The sequence below is a fragment of the Diachasmimorpha longicaudata genome, chromosome 1, assembly GCF_034640455.1.
Source record: "Diachasmimorpha longicaudata isolate KC_UGA_2023 chromosome 1, iyDiaLong2, whole genome shotgun sequence".
Taxonomy (NCBI): Eukaryota; Metazoa; Arthropoda; class Insecta; order Hymenoptera; family Braconidae; genus Diachasmimorpha; species Diachasmimorpha longicaudata.
Window position 1 is genome coordinate 14,533,490 of NC_087225.1, and position 18,657 is coordinate 14,552,146.

The following is an 18,657-nucleotide window of genomic DNA, read 5'->3' on the forward strand; positions in this document are numbered from 1 at the left end:
TCTTTTCAGATAAGAAAAAAGGGAAATTAAATCAAATAAGAGGATGAATTTTCCCTTTTTTCGATCTCCTGCTTGTTTAATCTATCAACTTTTTCTCACTGACGAGAAAATTATTTCGACTTTCGTGCATTTCAATATGTAGCAGTATAATTTTCTTGCAATTGTAACTTATGATTACAATTCGTGCTCTCATTTCGCATTGTAGTTGGGGTGTATTGTCTGGGCGACTGGCATTACCATATTGAGAGGTTCCAGACATGTCGATTTTCGACGTGAGAAAATTGTAATATTGATGAAGGTACTACCTCCCAGTAACGTCTGGAATTAAGGCGTTTTCGTCCCTGATTGAGTAATTTTTAATGTCTAATAATCTACATTTTAAAAAATATATATTTTCGGGGTTTACGGACAAGGGAATAAACAAAAAAATTGTTTTGCATTCACGATTCGTCTCCACACCATAATAATACCGAATACCAACACTAAAAATTTAAATAACAAATTCAAGAGGATCAATAACTCCGCCAGACCGCATAACCCCCTTCAATTATTCCTAACCTCATAATCCTCTTACTCAAGAGACAAGCGGCTCCTCCAGCTCGATTCTTGCATCTCAACCGAAACCCCTTCGAAGAATGTGAAACGGGTTCAATGGCACTCACTAGAGCAACCGATAAATTCGCACATCGATCCCCTTCCCACCCCTTCTCTCGCTGGAACCAAAGCCCTAAACTCCGCCGATGCAATCCACCATCCAAACTCCAAATGTCTTTGTGGCAATGGGGGAAAGGCTAAAGAGGCATAGATCGAATGGATCGTCTGCCATCTGCAGACCACCAACCACTTGGACGTACCATCGATAGAATTTAACTATAACAGAGTTGTGAATACCAATGATGCCCGAGGGAATTTCATACCATCATTGAATATCTCCTCTTCATACCAGAAACTTCAGAATTCAATTCCAATTCCTCTCTCTTGCTCCCACACATAAACACACACACACGCACGCGATTGCCCTTATTCATTGGAAATTCATCTTCTCTCAATTGTTTATTCTCCATCATTTGCATTTATTTGGAGCGAATTTGAAAGTTAATGTAAATAGCTTCTATTGAGTTTTAAAATAAATCGTTTTTGAATATAAATTAGTGTTTTCTCAATCTCGATAGAAATTCTACATGGAATTAATGAATAATTTATCTAGGGTAATAACAGCATTTCCATTGGGATAAGTATGTGAGTTTATGCCTTCTAGTAAAAGCATTGTTAAAGTGAGTTGAACAATTCCAACTAAAGAGTTCTGTTTAATTTTAATGATTTATTTTTCTCCAAAATGTCTTATTACTCTTCATTTTCTGATGACTTTAAATGTGGTACATTGTTGTAGTTGTAGTGTCTCGATTTACCAATGAGCATTGGGTAGAATACAAATGAAGGGGGGGGGGGAGGAGGAGGCAGAAGGAGCATCAACTGTGCCAAAGTCCCATTCAAGGCCAAGGTTATTGTTCCCGCTCGTTTAATCCAATCCACAAATGTTGAATAAAAACGAAAGTAGTACAACCCGTTTTGAGCATCGAGTGTCTTTTATTATTTTTGTGAAAACTCTAAGCGTAATTTAACTTGGATAGATGTCTGCCTGTACACGTGTTAGCTGAAGAAAAAAATGAGTGATGTGAAAGGTGCCCACCCTCCCTCCCGCCGCCTCCGGAAGTTGCCTTTGAAAATAACGTGTCTCCTATCTGGCACACACGTATATGGTATACAACATGGGTGGTTAATAATAGTTTTGCCAGCGAGGAAAGTACCTTGTCGTTTTGAATGCACAGTGGCTTTTAAAAGGTTGTAGAAAGTGAGCCATACGTAGGAAACAGGGAATGAGTGTTTTAACAGAACTGTACAAATGTTGAATTGAGATGATGGGGGAGAAAGAAAAAAAATATAATTTCACGAGAAATTAAAATGAGAATGATGTTGGAGGATATTTACTTTTCATATAGACAATAAAAAAACTGTGGCAAATTTGTGAAATGAAATGGATTGGATTTTCGGATGAATAATTATTAAAAACATAATCTGATGTATTTTTTTAAAACAATTTTCACTTATTCTCCATTTAATACTCTTTTCGTATGATGGACAATGGTCTCCTTTCCTTCAGAAAACTGTATTTGTACGAGTGAAAAAAGTCCGGAACTCGTTCAGTAATTACTACAACAATTTTCAAAGTTTCATTTCCTCGCTTTTTTCTCAGTATCTTGCAATTCAATTTTTTTTACCCCTCCCAAGGATATCAATTAATGGGAAGAATCTAGAAACTGTTGTAATTATCGAGTTCAATAAGAACTTTTATTGGTGTTATTGGTGAGAACTTGTAAAAATAGATCATTCGACTTTCATCCACCTCTACCCTAGCTACACCCCTAAAACATCTTTCTCGTACAGAAAATGGCAGAGAAAACGTTTCAATGATCGATGAATGTGCCTGTGTGTGTTTAAGTTTGTGAGCGTAAGCTCATACCAGCGATAAGGGTATAGTATAAACACACACACGCACACATGCACCACGTTTGATGTTTGAGAAGTGCAAGTCCCCTTTTCTCACGTTCTAGAAGTGGGTGGAAAGCTAAATTCATCGTTGATGCGTACACCTCAACAGATATGAAGGAGCGGTTTGTACAATTGAAAGTAATAATCGTAATTGAAAAATTCACTCCTTCCTGAGTGAAGATGCATATCAAATGCTTAGAAAAATAATTAATAAAAAGAAAATGCTGTGCCTCATTTCTAAAAGAAATTATTTTCTAAAATTCTCTCTACGTTTTGAAACAAGTAGCCTCAGTAATGCAATTGAATGCTTCCCTCAGTGCATATTCTTCTACCAGAAAAACCAGAAAACTATAAAAACCGTAATTAAATATCTATCAAATCCGAACGGAATCTTGATTATTCACCCACTGAACAAGATTACATTCTAAATAAACTTCAATCAATATTTTCCGTAAAAGGACGGCCATGAGACATGCCTGTAACATCAGAATAATATCTTTTTGTCTGTGTACTTGAACAAATAATTAAACCTGCTCATTATGAAGACAATTTCAAGGGTCTTTTCATGTTGCAACGGCTTTTCATTCAAAATGGAAGTGATTTTATGGTGAAGTAACGGGAGAAACTAATGTGAATTCGTCTTGCGTCGTCATCATCACCTCACAGTGTAGAAAATTCAACGGCAGAATTTCAAAAATTGCATGAAATAAAGAGGCTATTTTCGCACCACTCATTTAGAGGCGTGTAACATGTATTACTATAAAATAATACATTTTTAATGGGTAGTTTGAAGAGAAATTCTGTTCTACAACCTGGATTTTTTTTTACCAATTTAGAATAATATTCTGATCGAAAATTATTTTTTCACTGAAATCGTTACGTTAAATTGTTTAACTGCAAAATATCTACTGGAAAACGCAATGTGATTATTCCATTATTCATTAATATAATGAAAAAATTGAATGCATTTCAAATTATTATTTAATTCATTCAATTATGAAAATGCAAGGTTTTATTCAGTGCGAATATAATTTCAAGGATCTTATTGTGATGCAACATTTGGCACTTGAGCGACAATGGAAGTGATTTAACTATGAACGAACGAGGAGAACCCGTGTTAATTCGTCTTGCGTTGTCATCATTCTATGTTACCGTGTAAAACTCAACTTGATAAATTCAGAAATTTCATGAAACACCACTTAAGAAAGAGAGGGAGAGAGTCTCGAAGTGGCAGGCCGTATTCGCAGCACTACCTCCCTCATTTGGATGCGTATAGCATGCATAACTGCCGAATAATGAGTTGGTTTGTTTGAAAATAAACCACCGAGTGTTTATGCTTCGGTGTATGAGGCCACTTTCACCCAACGCCCTACATTCTGATGCCTGACATGTTTTGCACTTGATTGTCGTTGCGAGGGAAGAGGTCAGAATCATATCCGGTGTGAATCGCATTAATTTTTTTTTTTTATTTCAAAAAATACTGAGTCAACAAGTTATGTTGACTACACCTGTACGGAAACAAATTGAACATCGACTGAATGGCGATGGAAAATTGGAAGAAGAGTTACGGGAGAACGACACAGAGACCTCGATATAATACCGAGTTTTTGTCGATATCTCAAGTCTCTCAACGTGACACAAAGTAAAAGCGCTATCGACAGGGCCACTTATCTCCGAGTTTTTTTTTACAGCTATCAGAGAATACGATGGATTAGAAGTGCATTGGAGCAGACGATAAATGATTAGTTAAACTGTGATTGAAGATGAGAAGCAGGAAAAAAATTATTTTTCACAATCGAGAATACTAAAAAAAAAAACTGATACCCGTCTGTTCGGACCATTCCATTTTTACCGACTTTCCCTGCTTTGATTAATCCCAAAACCAACATATATCCAGTTATCATCTCTTCCCATAATAACAAAAAACCTAGTCACCCATTTTTTCTCATTCAATTTTCCTACCGTTATTTCACCGCGGCACACAACCAAAATAAACGAAAATTTTAATTACCAAGGAAGAGAATGCACTGTTTAAAAAACGTATGTATAATTACTCCGAGTGATTGTGCCGGACTATTCATGCTAGGAATGTATCTGTTTTTCCGAGTTCAGCTCGCAATTTCCATTTTTTTATCTGTATAAAATGTTTCGTGCGAGTAATTGGACGTTGACGTTGCGATACAAACACACGAAGTGAATCGAAAACAAGTGTTCAATTATTACTCAGGAGGTAAACATGTATACCAGTAAATTATGAATAACACAGGAGTAATTAATCGAGTCAATGGGGAATTGCCTTTCTCCAAGTTTCGTTCATCGATTTTTATAAAAGAAAAATTGGTAATATTTTTTAGTGTAACGGCAGCCAACCCCCACAAATGGCTGACCTACATATCCCACAAGCGTCGCATTATTCCTCTCTATTTGTTGATCCCTGTGTACAACATGCCAGACAATCCTGTCTGACAGGGCATCTTTCCCATTGTTACGGCTGTTTTATTACCATAGAACTATGGGCTGATGTAAAAAAAAGACTTTCCGCAAATCGATGGAATTTGAACTTGAAAAATCGCCATTGGAAATTACCAAAAAATATGTATTGTAAGACATATATGCTACATACTCTTTATACATAAATTGAACTAATTCATTTTTTTATATATTCTGCAAAACTTAATGTTTTCAGTCTGAACAACAACGACTCGTTTGAGAACTTGTTCCTTTTCCCTCAGTATCCATTAAACTATGCAAAACATCCCATTCGTTGGACTCCTTTCTCCGCATGGAAAAAAAATGTTGAAAAAAGGTAATGTCTCGGTTGGTACAGAACCAATTTTATAAAAGCTGCTCGGCGTCATGTGGCTCGACCGCTCGATTGGAAATTTAAGTCTGGAAAAACGATTTTCCGGAAGCCTTCACGTAGTCAACTCATGTTACCAACGATGAAATACCTTTCACCGAGGTTTAAAACCAATTGCAATACGTGACCCCAATGCCATCACTCAAATAAGAATCATTTTGGCTTGGTAATTTGTTGATAATCGATTCAATCGAGACGCGTTTTCGCAGCGAAAGCGGAGATAATGAAAAATTTACTAAATCGATTGAAGGAACAGGGGAATTGCAATAAATTTGCCAATAGTACCACAACCAGAACTTCAAAAGTTTTCCAAAAAATGATAAGCTACAAGGAATATTCCATAAACCAATTGAGAAAACCCCAAATGAATAAAAAATGTAATCAAAATTTAATTCCTCATTACAGAAGGGAATGAATACCCCGACGCAACAGAAGATTAATCTCCATCAAGGTAAAAAAAAACCTACATCCCCATCATAACGTGAAAAAAAATTAAGTAATGACTCTACTACGACCAAGCCCCTGAATTACCCATTTCCCGGCCGCAAAGAAAAAAATCCTTGAATATTTGACTAAGATTAAAGTACCGCCTCAAAGGGATGTGGGTCTGCCCTCGTGGGCGTAACGAAAAAACATCGGAACCCTGAAAAATTGAGGACTCTTGGATTTGGAGCGACTCCAACAATTTCCAGTATCACGATCTCATCTTCTGGTGGCTTATTCGACGCTCAACCCACGGAGAAATAAGAAATGAAGATGAATGATTCACCAGCCATTGAGAAATTGACGAGAATGACGTTAAAAAAAGGGCCTCATCCCTTGGGAAAAATAGCAACCCCGAGTAGAATGAAAACACATTTATCCTCATCCTCAGTGCCAAGTTCAGTTGATACCAATGAAATGAGTTGCTGTGGTAATAAAATGGGTCAAGCTCTAAACCCTGGAAAATGTTAAATCCTAGTTACACAAAACTCTGTTGGCTGTGGTCTCCATTTCCTCCCCGTCTCCCTCTCATCACTCCATCCCCCACCGTGGCATTTAATCCGCTTAACTTTCGTTCACGACTCTCCGTAGTCAAGATTTTCAACGGTAAAAGATTCGAAACGTGCTTTCCAACAGTGAAAATTCCAAGTTACATGTATTGAAGTAATAAAAGGACTTAGAGGTTGTACGGATGGGTTGAGCAGAACGACAAGTTTGCTAAAGCGGATATGAAATTCTAAAGTCACTTGGGGCTTGTCACTTGATACATTGCATTTATATTAAACTTCAAAGTCAGAAAAAGTTTAATATTGCTTATTAAAGTTTGTACTTGTTAAAGTCAACAGTTATAATGCCATCATTGTAATGGTGAATGGAAGAAATTTGTTAAGCCCTTCAAGAGAGTGGGATCACAGTTATTATTTAATAGGTAAATAATTTATTAATATTTGAGTATTCAAAATATTTCATTATGATAAACCAAATTGTCTTTGAAAAAATTTTAATCATCAAAATTATATTTTTCATTATTTGAATGTCATATCCACGCGAAAAAAATTCCTAAAAATATTTCAAAGTAACTATAGTGATCGTGTAAGACGGATAAATAATGGAAATTAACCATACCCTATTCGGAACTATTACAATAACTTTCCGACCGTTGGCAAGTAGATAAATCACCGATCGTCCAGAATTGACTTCGATTTTTAGCACTTTGATTTCATGAAACTGATCTCGTTACAGATAACACCGTAAACGTTCACATAGATGAAACGACTGTGATAAATCCCGAGATGATGACGAGCACGTCATACCACAATGATAAAAGTCAAGGAACAATGGTCTACACTAGTAAAAGGTAGAAAATGAGAGAGAAAGAGAATGAAGAGGGAGTGAGGAGGGGCTCTGGGGCAAACGTTGTGGACAACGTGCAAAAATTCAATAGAGTAAGAAGGAAGAATACAATGGAAAGGGTGAAGCACGCCCTCCTCCAGTGCATCATCCCAAAGCCCTACAGGACTTCACCATAGAACAGAACATCATGGAAATCACGAACGTCCACCCACTGGCGCTTGCGCCTTGGCACACCCACTTGACCCCGAATGATAAAAGAAATCAAATTATGTAGGCACTAATGTGCCTCATGCACAACCCTCTCCAATGAATATACACGAGTGAAATAATAAATTTTCCGCGATAAAAGTTTTGTAGCACAGTGGGAGGTCAGTATTCCACTGCTAATTTTCTCCCGGTCATCATTCCCCTTCAAATTACATTAAAGCTCCACTTCAAGGCACATGTGTGCTCAGTTGATTGAAATATTATAACATAGAAAGATCCACTTTAATTATTACATTCTAACCAGGGCTATGTGAATTAAACATAATATTTCATTATTGCCTCGACATTCAAAGTGGACGGCTTTCATAAATTTTGATTGCCCTCGGCGTTCAATATTTCATTATGAATTTTGGAGGTAATTTAAACTCCCATTAATTTTGGATATTTAATGAATTTCCAAAGTGTTGGCTTATGGGACACATGAGGAGTCATCTGTTGGTGAGCTTTGAATTCCTCACAACAGTTCGATAAAATAGGAAACTGTGTCAAATACTCATGCACTACAATTGACTAAATTTTTAATCATATAAACAAATTAGGTTTAGAGACGACTGAAATTATCAATTTCCACTATTCATTTACAATATTTAAAATATTAAAGCTTCAATATGTGTAATATCCTACTACTAATTTTCTCTGGGTCATCATACTCCTGTAAGTTAAATTAAATTCTTGCTTTGAACTACATGTATGTCCTGATTGCAATATTATAACATAGAACGATCCAATTTAATTACCGCGTGGTATCGAGCCCATTCAACTCTAACATAATACCCCCTTATTGCCATCCCATATTTTTTCATGAATTTTTATTGAATTCAGTATTCATAGTTCATAATGAATTTTTCATTTAATTTGCACTTTTATCAATTTTGTATATTTAATTACTTTCTGAAAAGTCCATTTATGCAGTACATGACGAGTCATCTACCGGACGGCTTTGAACTGGACGAGGCAGTTCGACAAAATAGGCGACTGTTCGTACGGTATAAATTTTATACAAGACAAGAAACGACATAAATAGAGATCTAAATACCATATACTTTATAAAAAATTCAATTACGTTTAAAATCTCCCTGAAAACATTGGCAAACTCACGTACCGGTTAATGAATTGATGAGACCCAGGGGAAATTAAATTTCAAGCCCATAATTGATAATTTCTGGTCTACTGAATTGAATTAATAAAATCTTACCTTGTAAATTGTCCAGCATGTACGACAGCAGCTTGTGAGTCCCCGATGGTTCACCGTAGACGGCCATCATCTCCTTACTGAGTGGATTTCCGTGTAGTCCAAGCACTTGTAACTGGAATAACTTTCCTAATTCGTACGGTAATACTCGGAGAAAATTCTGATTTAAAAGCAACTCCCTGAAATAGACATGTCAATTGTCAGGAACAGTTTAAACTTAACTGAGATAAATAATTAATTATGCTAAAATTTATTAAATCGACCTGGCTGTTAGGATATTACTGTTGAAGTTTCAGATGACCTCTAAATTCTGAACAACTTGTGAATTCTAATCAATAAAATTATGCAAATGAAATACATAGAACTTTCTTTTTTAAATTCAATTGCTTCACTGTCAACTTATAGTTTTGTGTTAGAAAGTTGAGTAGAACAATTGCAATTAAATATAACAAGGAAATTGTCTGCTAGGCGCTTAAGTAATTCATTTTGCAATTGATGATTCATAGACAAATTTTCAAAAATAAACTGAAAACAGGGAATGACAATGGCTTCTAATGCCTATAAAAAATGAAATTTCAACATTATACTCCAACAGTAAAGAATAAATTAAATAACGATAACTTACTTGAGGTAGATGAGATCCCCAAGTTCAGCAGGCAGACTGCGTAGTTTATTACTACTTAAATCAAGTACTCTCAACTGAGCTAACCGTCCTATTTCAGGTGGTATCCTTTGTAAACTGTTATCATTAAGATATAGCGCAGTTAAATGAGTCAATTGCCATATATTGGGACTCAAATTTCTTATGCTGCCTGTTATCTCCAACTCCGGCCAATAAGATTTCTTACCAGAGTTGGCGTCCTCAGTGGACATAATAGTGTGCGTACGACGCGGGTTTGAGCTTTCATATTTGTCCTTATGGTTGCGGGACATCTTGAATCCTGTTGAATAATCATTGGGTCATTCATAGCTCCAATAATAGCTCGAATAATGCACCAAATAAATTACATGAGCTAGTGAAAACACTAATGAAATTATGAGACAATCGAGGATTAATAAAGTTCAACTGTTGATGGTTTCAGTTAGACTAAAAAGAATGGCGAGCTAAATTATTAGTTAATGAATTTGATATATGATAACTGACCTACGATCATTCTCGCAAGGATGAGGATCTTTGTCATGCAGGGATTGAGCAATAGAGCTGGAGTGGTTGAGGATTACTTCAGACCTCGAGACGCACTCCAGCGTGAGAGGAAGGATCACCGTGATAAGGAACATGATTTAGGGTAATCAGGGAGCTTCAATAAATCCCCCTCGAGACTTTTCCGAATAAACATTCACTGAAAGTTAGGTAATTGTCTTAATGACGCTCGTCCATTCGAGAAACGCCGATGGAGATGCTTGAGAGTAGTCAGTCAATCACTGCAGCAATTAAATAATCTTGTCCAACATCAAATATATAAATCTCATATGTGAATTCAACAGATTGAAAGCACTGACATAAACCTCAAAAGAAAAAGGAAAAATAATAAGATTGATTCGAATGCTAAAAGTCCCAGATAAACATATATGAATAAATTTAAATTCAAAACAACGATCACTGTCATGAGCAACATGGTTTAGGGTAACCAAAAGCTCCGACCTAACTTCCATAACACTTCTCCAAATAAACATTCGCCAAAAAGCTACAGAATTTTCTCAATGACGATCAACAGACGTCGAAATGTTTGGTAATCAGTTAATAGCTGCAGCGATTAAATAATCCTGACCCACCTCCGACGCATTAATCCCACCCCCTGTGTTATTTCCGAATTAACTTCAAGAAAATTAAAGATGAAATAATGTATTTCGAGTTATAAAATCGATGAAAACTAGAAAAGGAATCTTTAATTGGAATTACCCACGAAAAATTTCAGTGAAAAAGTCCTGAAACTTGGACAAAACAAAACTCTGATTGGATTTATTTTAAGAACACTAATTCATCTACTAAAAGGCTGAAGAGAAAAAATAAAAATATAGAATATCTGAACCAGTTTCACTGCTTAAAAGTTAGGATAATTATTCCCAAATAAAATCCTAATGCACCGAAAGGATCACCATGGTAAGGAAAATGATTTAGGTTATTCAAGGACTTCCATTCAACTCCCGTAAAACATGTCCAAGTGAATATTCACAGGAAAGTAACACAAATAGTCTCAATGATACACGTTAATTCGATTAACAAGTGTGGAAATGTTTGCAAGCAATCAGTGAATCGCTGCAGCGATAAAATAATACTGACCAACCTCAAACGTATCAATTCCACACCCACATGTTATTTCTGAATTAAATTGCATCAAAATATCGAGTAAACTGAATGTAGTGGATGTGCTTTGAGTCAGAGAATTGAAAAAGACTCGAAAACAAATGTTTTACTGGAGTTAATGGAGAAAACTTCGAGCGCGAAACCCATAACCTATGATGGAATTATTCGTATGGGATTGGAGTAATAATACCATGTTAAATATCACCTACAAATGCCAATTCAATGTCATACCCATAACAAAATAATATCCCCAGTGCAATTAGTGCATAAAATATTCAGATTTTGATTAAATACCCGATTTATAACGAATTGGAGTACCCCACATTATCACTGACTCTAGGTGCAAAATAAAAATATATTAAACTCTGAATGTCAACAATATGGTACCGGAACGTACATCTATTATCAAATTTAAACAAAATACACACCTTCATCTACCTCTCAACATACACAAGACGTATAGAGTGCTTTTATATTCCGAATGGGAAAAGAAACCGTTTTTTTCGCGTAAACAAAACTACCTTGACAAACACTGTGACTCCATTTATCAACTGCACTGTATTTCACGCACTATACAGACATGTGCTTTGCAACTAGCTGATCAATTCTCAACCGGAAGTAACAGCGACTGATGCGACGCCGTGAGAGTCGACGGTACTGCGAGCTCACCGGAAACTATTGTCGCCATTGCTTTCCAAAATGGCGGCAGGGGAATTATTGCCTGGTCTCGTGGCGCCCTGTGCGTTTGTCGGTAAATATTATGTTTGTGAGTTGATAAAACAGATTGGTTTGTCAATAATTCAGGGAGCCATCAAGAAAAGATTACTAAAATTATCTACTAAATTAGCTAACGTTAAATTAATTTATCTAAATCAAACATACAAATCTATTTTTTTTCAATACACAAGTTGAGACATGTAGACTGTAGGTAGGCCTGTTGGTTTAATATAATTACAGGCCTAAATTATTACTGTTATTTAGAGCACAGATTAATCGCTGATAATAATAATCTTGTCGCCCACTTGACCCTTTCGGAAATTTGACTCTGGTTGTATGCCCCGCATCACGTAAAGCGGCCGCCATGTTGTTCGATAAAATGGCGGTAGCTTTATCGTTGAAACAATCTTTATGTACAAATAAATAGAATTTCATATATACTAGCTGAACACACATGGCGGCCAGCACCGCAGGTAATTTGCAGCACTTTAAACATTGTTTTAAATAATAAATAGACTGTGACATTCGGTTAATTTGGGGGGTAACTTATAACATTATTGCCGGGTTCTTGTTGGCTCATCCAGAGATGAGCCAATGTGTGTATTTTCGCATTTCAAAGATGACATAACCTTCGTCAAGAGTCACAGTATATTGGTGACAATAAATTAATGATTTACAGTGTTTTTAATAATTGATTAACATGAGGGAATGTATTTGATTGAAGGAAAAGCCTTTTCGGCGCTCGGAGTTGTCTTTCAACCGAGAATCAACTCGAGATACACACAATTGTTATGCCCGTTGTTACAAGTACGTGAGTATGCAGCTCGCAAGAGTACCCGAGAGAGGAAGGAAAAATTGAAGAAGAAAAAGAAGGTGGTGGAGGTAAAGAAGATCGGATGGATTCCGCAGAATTTACGTGTTAAAAAATCGTAAGTACAACACCAACTCGTAACCTCTTGTATTATTTTTCGTTTTTGTGTGCATGTTCTGACGGACATGAGATGGTGACAATAGAGCGTAAATGTCCAATCACGAGTTATACAATTTTATTGGATCTTTCTCAAGCATTGCAAGAAATAAAAAATGCACCTAACAAATTCCCGCACAAAACTCGGGCTTCTCTTTTTCTAAAATATCAAGTAAATTTAATAAAAAAAACGACATTTCTTAATATAATCTGCAATAATTTTTAATTATTCCTTCAGACAGGCTCTGGCCCTTAATACTGTCAAAAGAATTGACTTAAATAAGACAACGACAGGTGATGATGTATGGTTGCAGAAATATCACCAATTTAAGGTTTATCCCTTCGAGGAGGCAGTGCAATGCCACAGGGAAACACATCATCCCACACGCTATAATATGCCCAATGCTTATATCAATGCTTTCATCGAACTCGACATGACTGTGAGTATTTTGGACTACCAAGCACGAATAATTAAGGCGTCATTTTTTTAATCTTACCAAATATATGACGTAATTCCGACTTATTCTTACCAATTCTTAGTAATTATATGCATATTAATTTATTTATCGTCAATTAATGATTAATTATTGATTGTACATGAGTACATCTTAACTGTGTGACCACCAATTCAGAAGTAACTTTACTATTAATTTCTTCAGGGAGACAAGAAGCCGATTGAGCCTTTCTCACGTACAGTCAACATCCCTTGTCCTTTCGATCATGGAGAGTACAGGACAGTCGTCGCTTTTTGCAAGGCTCCAGAATTGGCGGACATGGCTGACAAAGCTGGAGCCACTCTCAGTGGAGGTATTGATCTGATAGCCAAATTTCAGGTGATTAATATAAATCATATGTACTTCTTGTTAATGAGGAGTTGGAAAAAAATTCTATTTTTTAAATTTGTTATTAACGACTAACTTATAAAATTTTATTCTGACGATACAAACGATACGATTACGATTCATGCTTTTCCCCGCCTAAGCGTGAAAAATACCATTATTTATCGGCAAAATGAAAATTACTGAAAAACAATCCGGAAATTTTAGACGTACTCCATTTGATAATTTCATTTCCCTTTCAGACAGGAGAAATACCAGTAGGTGATTTTCATAGTTTCGTGGCTCATCCTGACATCCTTACGGAGCTCTCTGTCATTAGGGGGTTGATGAAGAGGAAATTTCCTAATCCTCGTACAGGTATATGAATAATTAATCTATAAAGAGATTTGCGGTTTATGAAATTCATCTGCATTCCATGTTGGCATATAATTAATATTATTTCTATTAACCAGTAAAATAATCATTTTTCTAAGAACTGCTCTATTTTGTCTTAATTATGGAAAAAATAGAAAACATGAAATGAAATGAAAACTTTTCTCAGGTACTTTGGGATTAGATTTGCCTGCGCTGATTCATAAAATTCTCCATGGAATCAAATACAGTGCAGTTCTCCACGAGAGACAACCAAAATTTGCAACAATAACCGCCCCCATTGGCACAGTACGTAATCCCACCAGTAAAACTTAACGAAATCGGCAATAAATAGGAAAATACTAAACCTATGATAATTTCTCAGCTTGCAATGGACTCGAAAGAGCTCGAACAGAACTTCGAAGCAGTAATCCAAGACGTCAATAAAATGAAACCCAAAGGAGACGGCCCATTTTTGTGGAGGTAATATATATTGCTCACTTCATTGTGCATCGAAACTCATAGTGTTCCTCTGAAATAAAAATAATCCTCTGTTCCCAGAACAAGTCTAATGAGTGCGGTAACACAAGAAGCATTAAAAGTCGACTTTGAGCAATATTTCGAACAGGCCACAAAGACCGATGACCAAAGTGATGACTCAGATGATGAGGAAGAGGCATCGATTCGCGCTTAGCTTAGTAATCATTTCTTCCTCAACATGAATAAATAAAACAAAAAGCCAAATAACCTAAATAAATCTCTTTCCTTATATTCACAGCACCACTTAAATCCCCTCCATCGCCACGAATATTCCATTTCAAGAGCAGAATTGTGTTGAAACGCGGATAAAATGAGGTAATCATTGAGGATATTATTTTCATGTAGATCAGAGGACTATTTCATGTAGAATTATTATTTGAAATTGATATGTCCAGTTCACCATATCATGATGACTATATCTCATTGACTATAAAAAATGAGAAATCCATATCTATTATTTTCCATTCGATTTTCATATTCAACACTGAAAAATTGTAACGTAAAATTGCAATCTGAAATAGTCCTTGAAGTCTTGGCTGAACCATTTAAATGAACTAGTCAACTTCTAGTTAATTTTTACCATTTAATCAATGGAAAAAACTGTCAAATAGTGTTTCTCGCTTTGTGCAATACAATTGCCTTTGAGTTTATAGTCCTCAATATATCGGATATAGTCATTAGTCAGAATCAATTGAAAGATCAATGAAAATACTATTTCCTCAGTTATGTTTCCACTTGACTTTCCCACTCCACAATACAAAAAAAAGGATGACAAAAAAAGGATATCAAGTTTCTGTCCCCTGTTGCGGTAATTCGAGGACCCCAAGATCGGTCAAACAGGTCGGTCAGTACGAAGGTGTGTAAAGAAATGAAATGAGAAACGGTAGAGAAAGAAAAGCTTGATGTGAACTCGGGGGAAAAAGAGAAGGTAGAGACTGGTGAGCGGCCCGGCGTACAGTTTTGAATTGTGGTGGGGTATGGAGAGCTCACCTACCTGCCTGTGAGCTCAGTCGTTGTCCGCCAGGTTGAAAATCCGTCCGTTTCTCCTGGCTGATCCGGCAACACATGCCAAACAAATTGAATTACTCGCAGCAATAAATGGCCGATAATCGTTTCGATAGGTGCATGAGAAATTGCAAAAGCTCTGGTTAAACTGATCCGAAAAAATTTATAAATTTATTGCGAATTGTCATAAATCATCTGGAAAATTTTCAATTTCAGTCGGCAGTGAATCGCGCAGCCGCATTGAGACCGGTTAAATCCACGAGTGTGTGAAGTGACGGTGATTTTCATTGGTAATTGTGTGAAACTTGAAATACAGTGTGCAATTATGAAATTGTGATTTTAAACTGGATATGACGACAGCCTCCTGGAATTAGCAGTGCATCAAAGATGGTGAGTCCCATTTATTTTTTTACAATCCTATTACTAGTCGTGATGCGCCTGCGTTACCTCACCTGTTGAATCTGGTATTTATAAACACGAGGAATTTTTTTAATTTCAATCTTGCGCATGGAAAACGTCACAGAGAGGAATAGACGTTACACCTCTCAACGGATTGAATCTGCACTCAGTGAAAAAAAACAATTGGCTAGTTTGATCGGCGATTAGCATGTAAATGATATTTACTAAAATTTACATGCGATAATAAATTTTACACGATTTTCTCTGTAATGTTGAGCGAGGGCTTTCCAGTGGTGATTGTAATTCATGGGAGATAAATTCTTTATTGATACTGAACGGAACAGAAATGAATGCCAAGTTGAAGCACGTTTCTCGGTGTATTTATGCGATAGTCCTGCAGTTGCCTTTAACCCGATCATGATGACCCTGTGACCCGTGGGACATTAAATATCACGTTCAGTCCGCTGTTATAGTTATCGATACTTCGGTGTGTGTCAGTTTCCGGACACTCGGTACCTGTCGATTGAACACACTCGATCTGTATTTGAAAAAAATTATCTCACGCGGGGAAAGAATACCAAAGAGCTAGCAGAGAGCGTATAGTGTTAGGCAACATTTAAACGCCAGTATCGAAAATTGTCATTGCATTTTTCTCACATTGTTGAAATTCCCGCTAGAATTTTATAATATTTCTCCTTCGTACATTTCACATTCTGTAGAAAAATCAATGGAAGCTAAAAATTCTAGTTTATTCATCTTAGGTCAATTGATGAAAATCAGAAAAGTTTGATCAACTATGCTCATTCAATTTTTAAAGAATTTTGAAATTCTCAATATTTTTAAGGGTAGATGAGAGAGCGATTTAAAGTTTCGTCGTACAAATTTTTCGTTTTCATTCTGCACACGGTTCCGGGAATCAACTTATCGTGAATGAAAAGCGATGCAATGGAAATGTAACACTTGCACATTCTTTTCAATTGACCGGAGTTAAAAACTACAAGTGCAAATGCACTTTACGTTCAACTTGTCCTTCTTATGAAATTATCAAGTAGCTTGAATGCTAAATAATAAATACCTACTCTGATCCACTTTAAATTCAAGGGGCTTGCGCAAACCAGCTCTCGGCGATTCCATGAAATATAAAAGTCCACGGGTACTGGCGGAGAATCGTAATTACGTTTTTTCATCTGACACTTTGTAATATGGTAATTCCCTCGGGTATGCGCTAAATTATTGAGCTTGAGTATTGGAAATGTCACAGTTTACTTCCTTGAATTGAGACCAGATGTTATAATTAAGGCAGTTAAAATATGACCACCATACTAGCGAACTCAACATAAAGAATAATCTTCGGTAAACAGTGTTAGCAAATTTTCACTGAATTTCCCATTACAAGTGCAGGAAATTTTTAACGTATCGCAATTCCACTGAAATTTCAGGACAGTGTTCATTCTATTATTCCGTGTAGTTATGAAATTTTCGACTTTTTGGAATTCTACAAATTTTTCCATAAAATCTATATTTTTTCAACTTTTCCAATTTTTTCAACCCCTAAATCATATTCAGGGTTATTATCTTGATAATTAATAGCTAAAGGTCCATAGAATCCAATTTTTTTTGCAATTTTTACTATCCATTCTGCCACAAATCCTAGAGTTAAGAAATCGGTCGCGGTCTATGCCGATTTCAAGTAGCAACTTTATTAATAATGTAATACCAGTGAGTTTTATGTGAGTTACAACCCACTATAGATTCATTTGCCTCCCCACTGCCATGATTTCTTTGGCCTGCAGTGAGCCTCAGCCCAGCCATGCGTTTCAGATCCCAAGGAGTTATAGACGTACATACAACTTGGGAGCGCAAATGCAAATGATATACCTCTAGGGTTGCAAACGTTTATTTTATTCTCATTCTCGATTCACCATTTTCTTTACTATTGCGGTAGTCTTGTATGACGTTTCCCTTTTCCGGATACACCAACGCACGTTTACGCTAATTGCACTATGATGAAGGTGGGGTGTTATTCCTCCACCTAGTCCTCGAGTCCATACCCACTTGATGTTTCGTGTTTCGGTCAGTGATTCTGCCAGACACGTCTGCTGAGGTATTTGTAGCATTTTATGATTGATTTCCGTACATCTCTAGGGGGCTTGGATGCAGAATTGAATGAAATTACTGAGCTGACCTTTTTCAGGGCTATTGTTTATTGTTTATTCACTATTTTTAGTCTCTTGAGCCTTGACTGGATTGAATGGGGTCATGGATAACTGATATGGGAGAGAATAGAATTGAAATTCTTTTGATTGTTAGCTCCACCCTAGGCTCTGATGGAATAATATCAAAGATCGTTGAACTCCCTTGCACTACAGATTAAAAAAAGAGGACTGTACCGAACAGATATCTTTCAATGAAATTTTTAATTTTAAATAAATATTCTACTCACCTCAAATAAAGTCTGTATTAGGTTTTACAAATATCTTGTTAATTCTCAAAGAAGAATTTCTTTTAATCATCAATTTGCCGTTTTCCTGCATTTTTAAAGAGTGAAAGGGAATTCATTAAGAATTCTAAATTGTTCAACATCTGTATAGTTATAAGTCATTTTTATCATTGGTTAACTTGTTTCCGTGTGTTATTCACTGAACTAGTCAATAATGCACGGATAGCGATTAAAATTTACTAAATTTACAATTCTATTGGAGAAAAAAAATCCTCACAATTAGATGGAAGAAAAATTCTAGTGTTAATTATTTTTCATTAGAACACAGGGGATTATTTCGACTTTGAAATCATCAGGCTCATTTTATCATAAATAATTCAAAGTTTGCT

The 18,657-nt window shown here is 36.1% G+C and overlaps 3 protein-coding genes and 1 long non-coding RNA gene across 11 annotated transcripts in view; 2 read left to right on the forward strand and 2 right to left on the reverse strand.

The window, feature by feature from the left end:
- The window catches only part of Twin (twin), a 339,039-nt gene extending 327,447 nt beyond the window's left edge, over positions 1–11,592 (reverse strand). Inside the window, exons 1-4 of one of the 5 annotated variants that reach the window (XM_064118156.1) lie at positions 11,439–11,574; positions 9,850–10,045; positions 9,331–9,646; positions 8,709–8,884 (exon numbers count right to left, since the gene is read on the reverse strand). In XM_064118156.1, coding sequence (XP_063974226.1) covers positions 8,709–8,884; positions 9,331–9,646; positions 9,850–9,886 — 529 coding nt within the window. In that variant the 5' untranslated portion in view covers positions 9,887–10,045; positions 11,439–11,574. Of the gene's footprint in view, positions 1–8,708; positions 8,885–9,330; positions 9,647–9,849; positions 10,046–11,304; positions 11,347–11,438 lie in introns of those variants that run through there. The other 4 variants (XM_064118139.1, XM_064118131.1, XM_064118146.1 and 1 more) reach the window with 4 other exon arrangements.
- A 467-nt stretch (positions 11,593–12,059) lies between these two features.
- Positions 12,060–14,641, forward strand: LOC135161033 (large ribosomal subunit protein uL1m). The gene is made up of 8 exons (XM_064118295.1): positions 12,060–12,200; positions 12,452–12,656; positions 12,933–13,134; positions 13,354–13,527; positions 13,776–13,890; positions 14,075–14,193; positions 14,270–14,367; positions 14,446–14,641. The coding sequence occupies exons 1-8, from the start codon at positions 12,182–12,184 to the stop codon at positions 14,576–14,578; spliced, it is 1,065 nt and encodes a 354-aa protein (XP_063974365.1). The 5' UTR covers positions 12,060–12,181; the 3' UTR covers positions 14,579–14,641.
- Positions 13,370–15,696, reverse strand: LOC135161165 (uncharacterized). Of its 3 annotated transcripts, none has more exons than XR_010298711.1 (4): positions 14,253–14,450; positions 13,747–13,907; positions 13,613–13,671; positions 13,370–13,509 (listed from the first exon to the last, which is right to left on the reverse strand). It is a non-coding gene; the product is annotated as an uncharacterized LOC135161165 (long non-coding RNA). The 3 variants fall into 3 exon arrangements; XR_010298712.1 differs by lacking the exon at positions 13,613–13,671 and adding an exon at positions 15,419–15,696 and having other exon boundaries at positions 13,371–13,509; positions 14,253–14,416; XR_010298710.1 differs by lacking the exon at positions 13,613–13,671 and having other exon boundaries at positions 13,371–13,509; positions 14,253–14,531.
- The window catches only part of LOC135160889 (cadherin-99C), a 75,597-nt gene continuing 71,610 nt past the window's right edge, over positions 14,671–18,657 (forward strand). The window contains exons 1-3 of one of the 2 annotated variants that reach the window (XM_064117998.1): positions 14,671–14,739; positions 15,148–15,280; positions 15,646–15,819. In XM_064117998.1, the coding sequence (XP_063974068.1) occupies positions 15,817–15,819 (3 nt within the window). In that variant the 5' untranslated portion in view covers positions 14,671–14,739; positions 15,148–15,280; positions 15,646–15,816. The remainder of the gene's footprint in view (positions 14,740–15,147; positions 15,281–15,645; positions 15,820–18,657) is intronic. The other variant, XM_064118008.1, reaches the window with a different exon arrangement.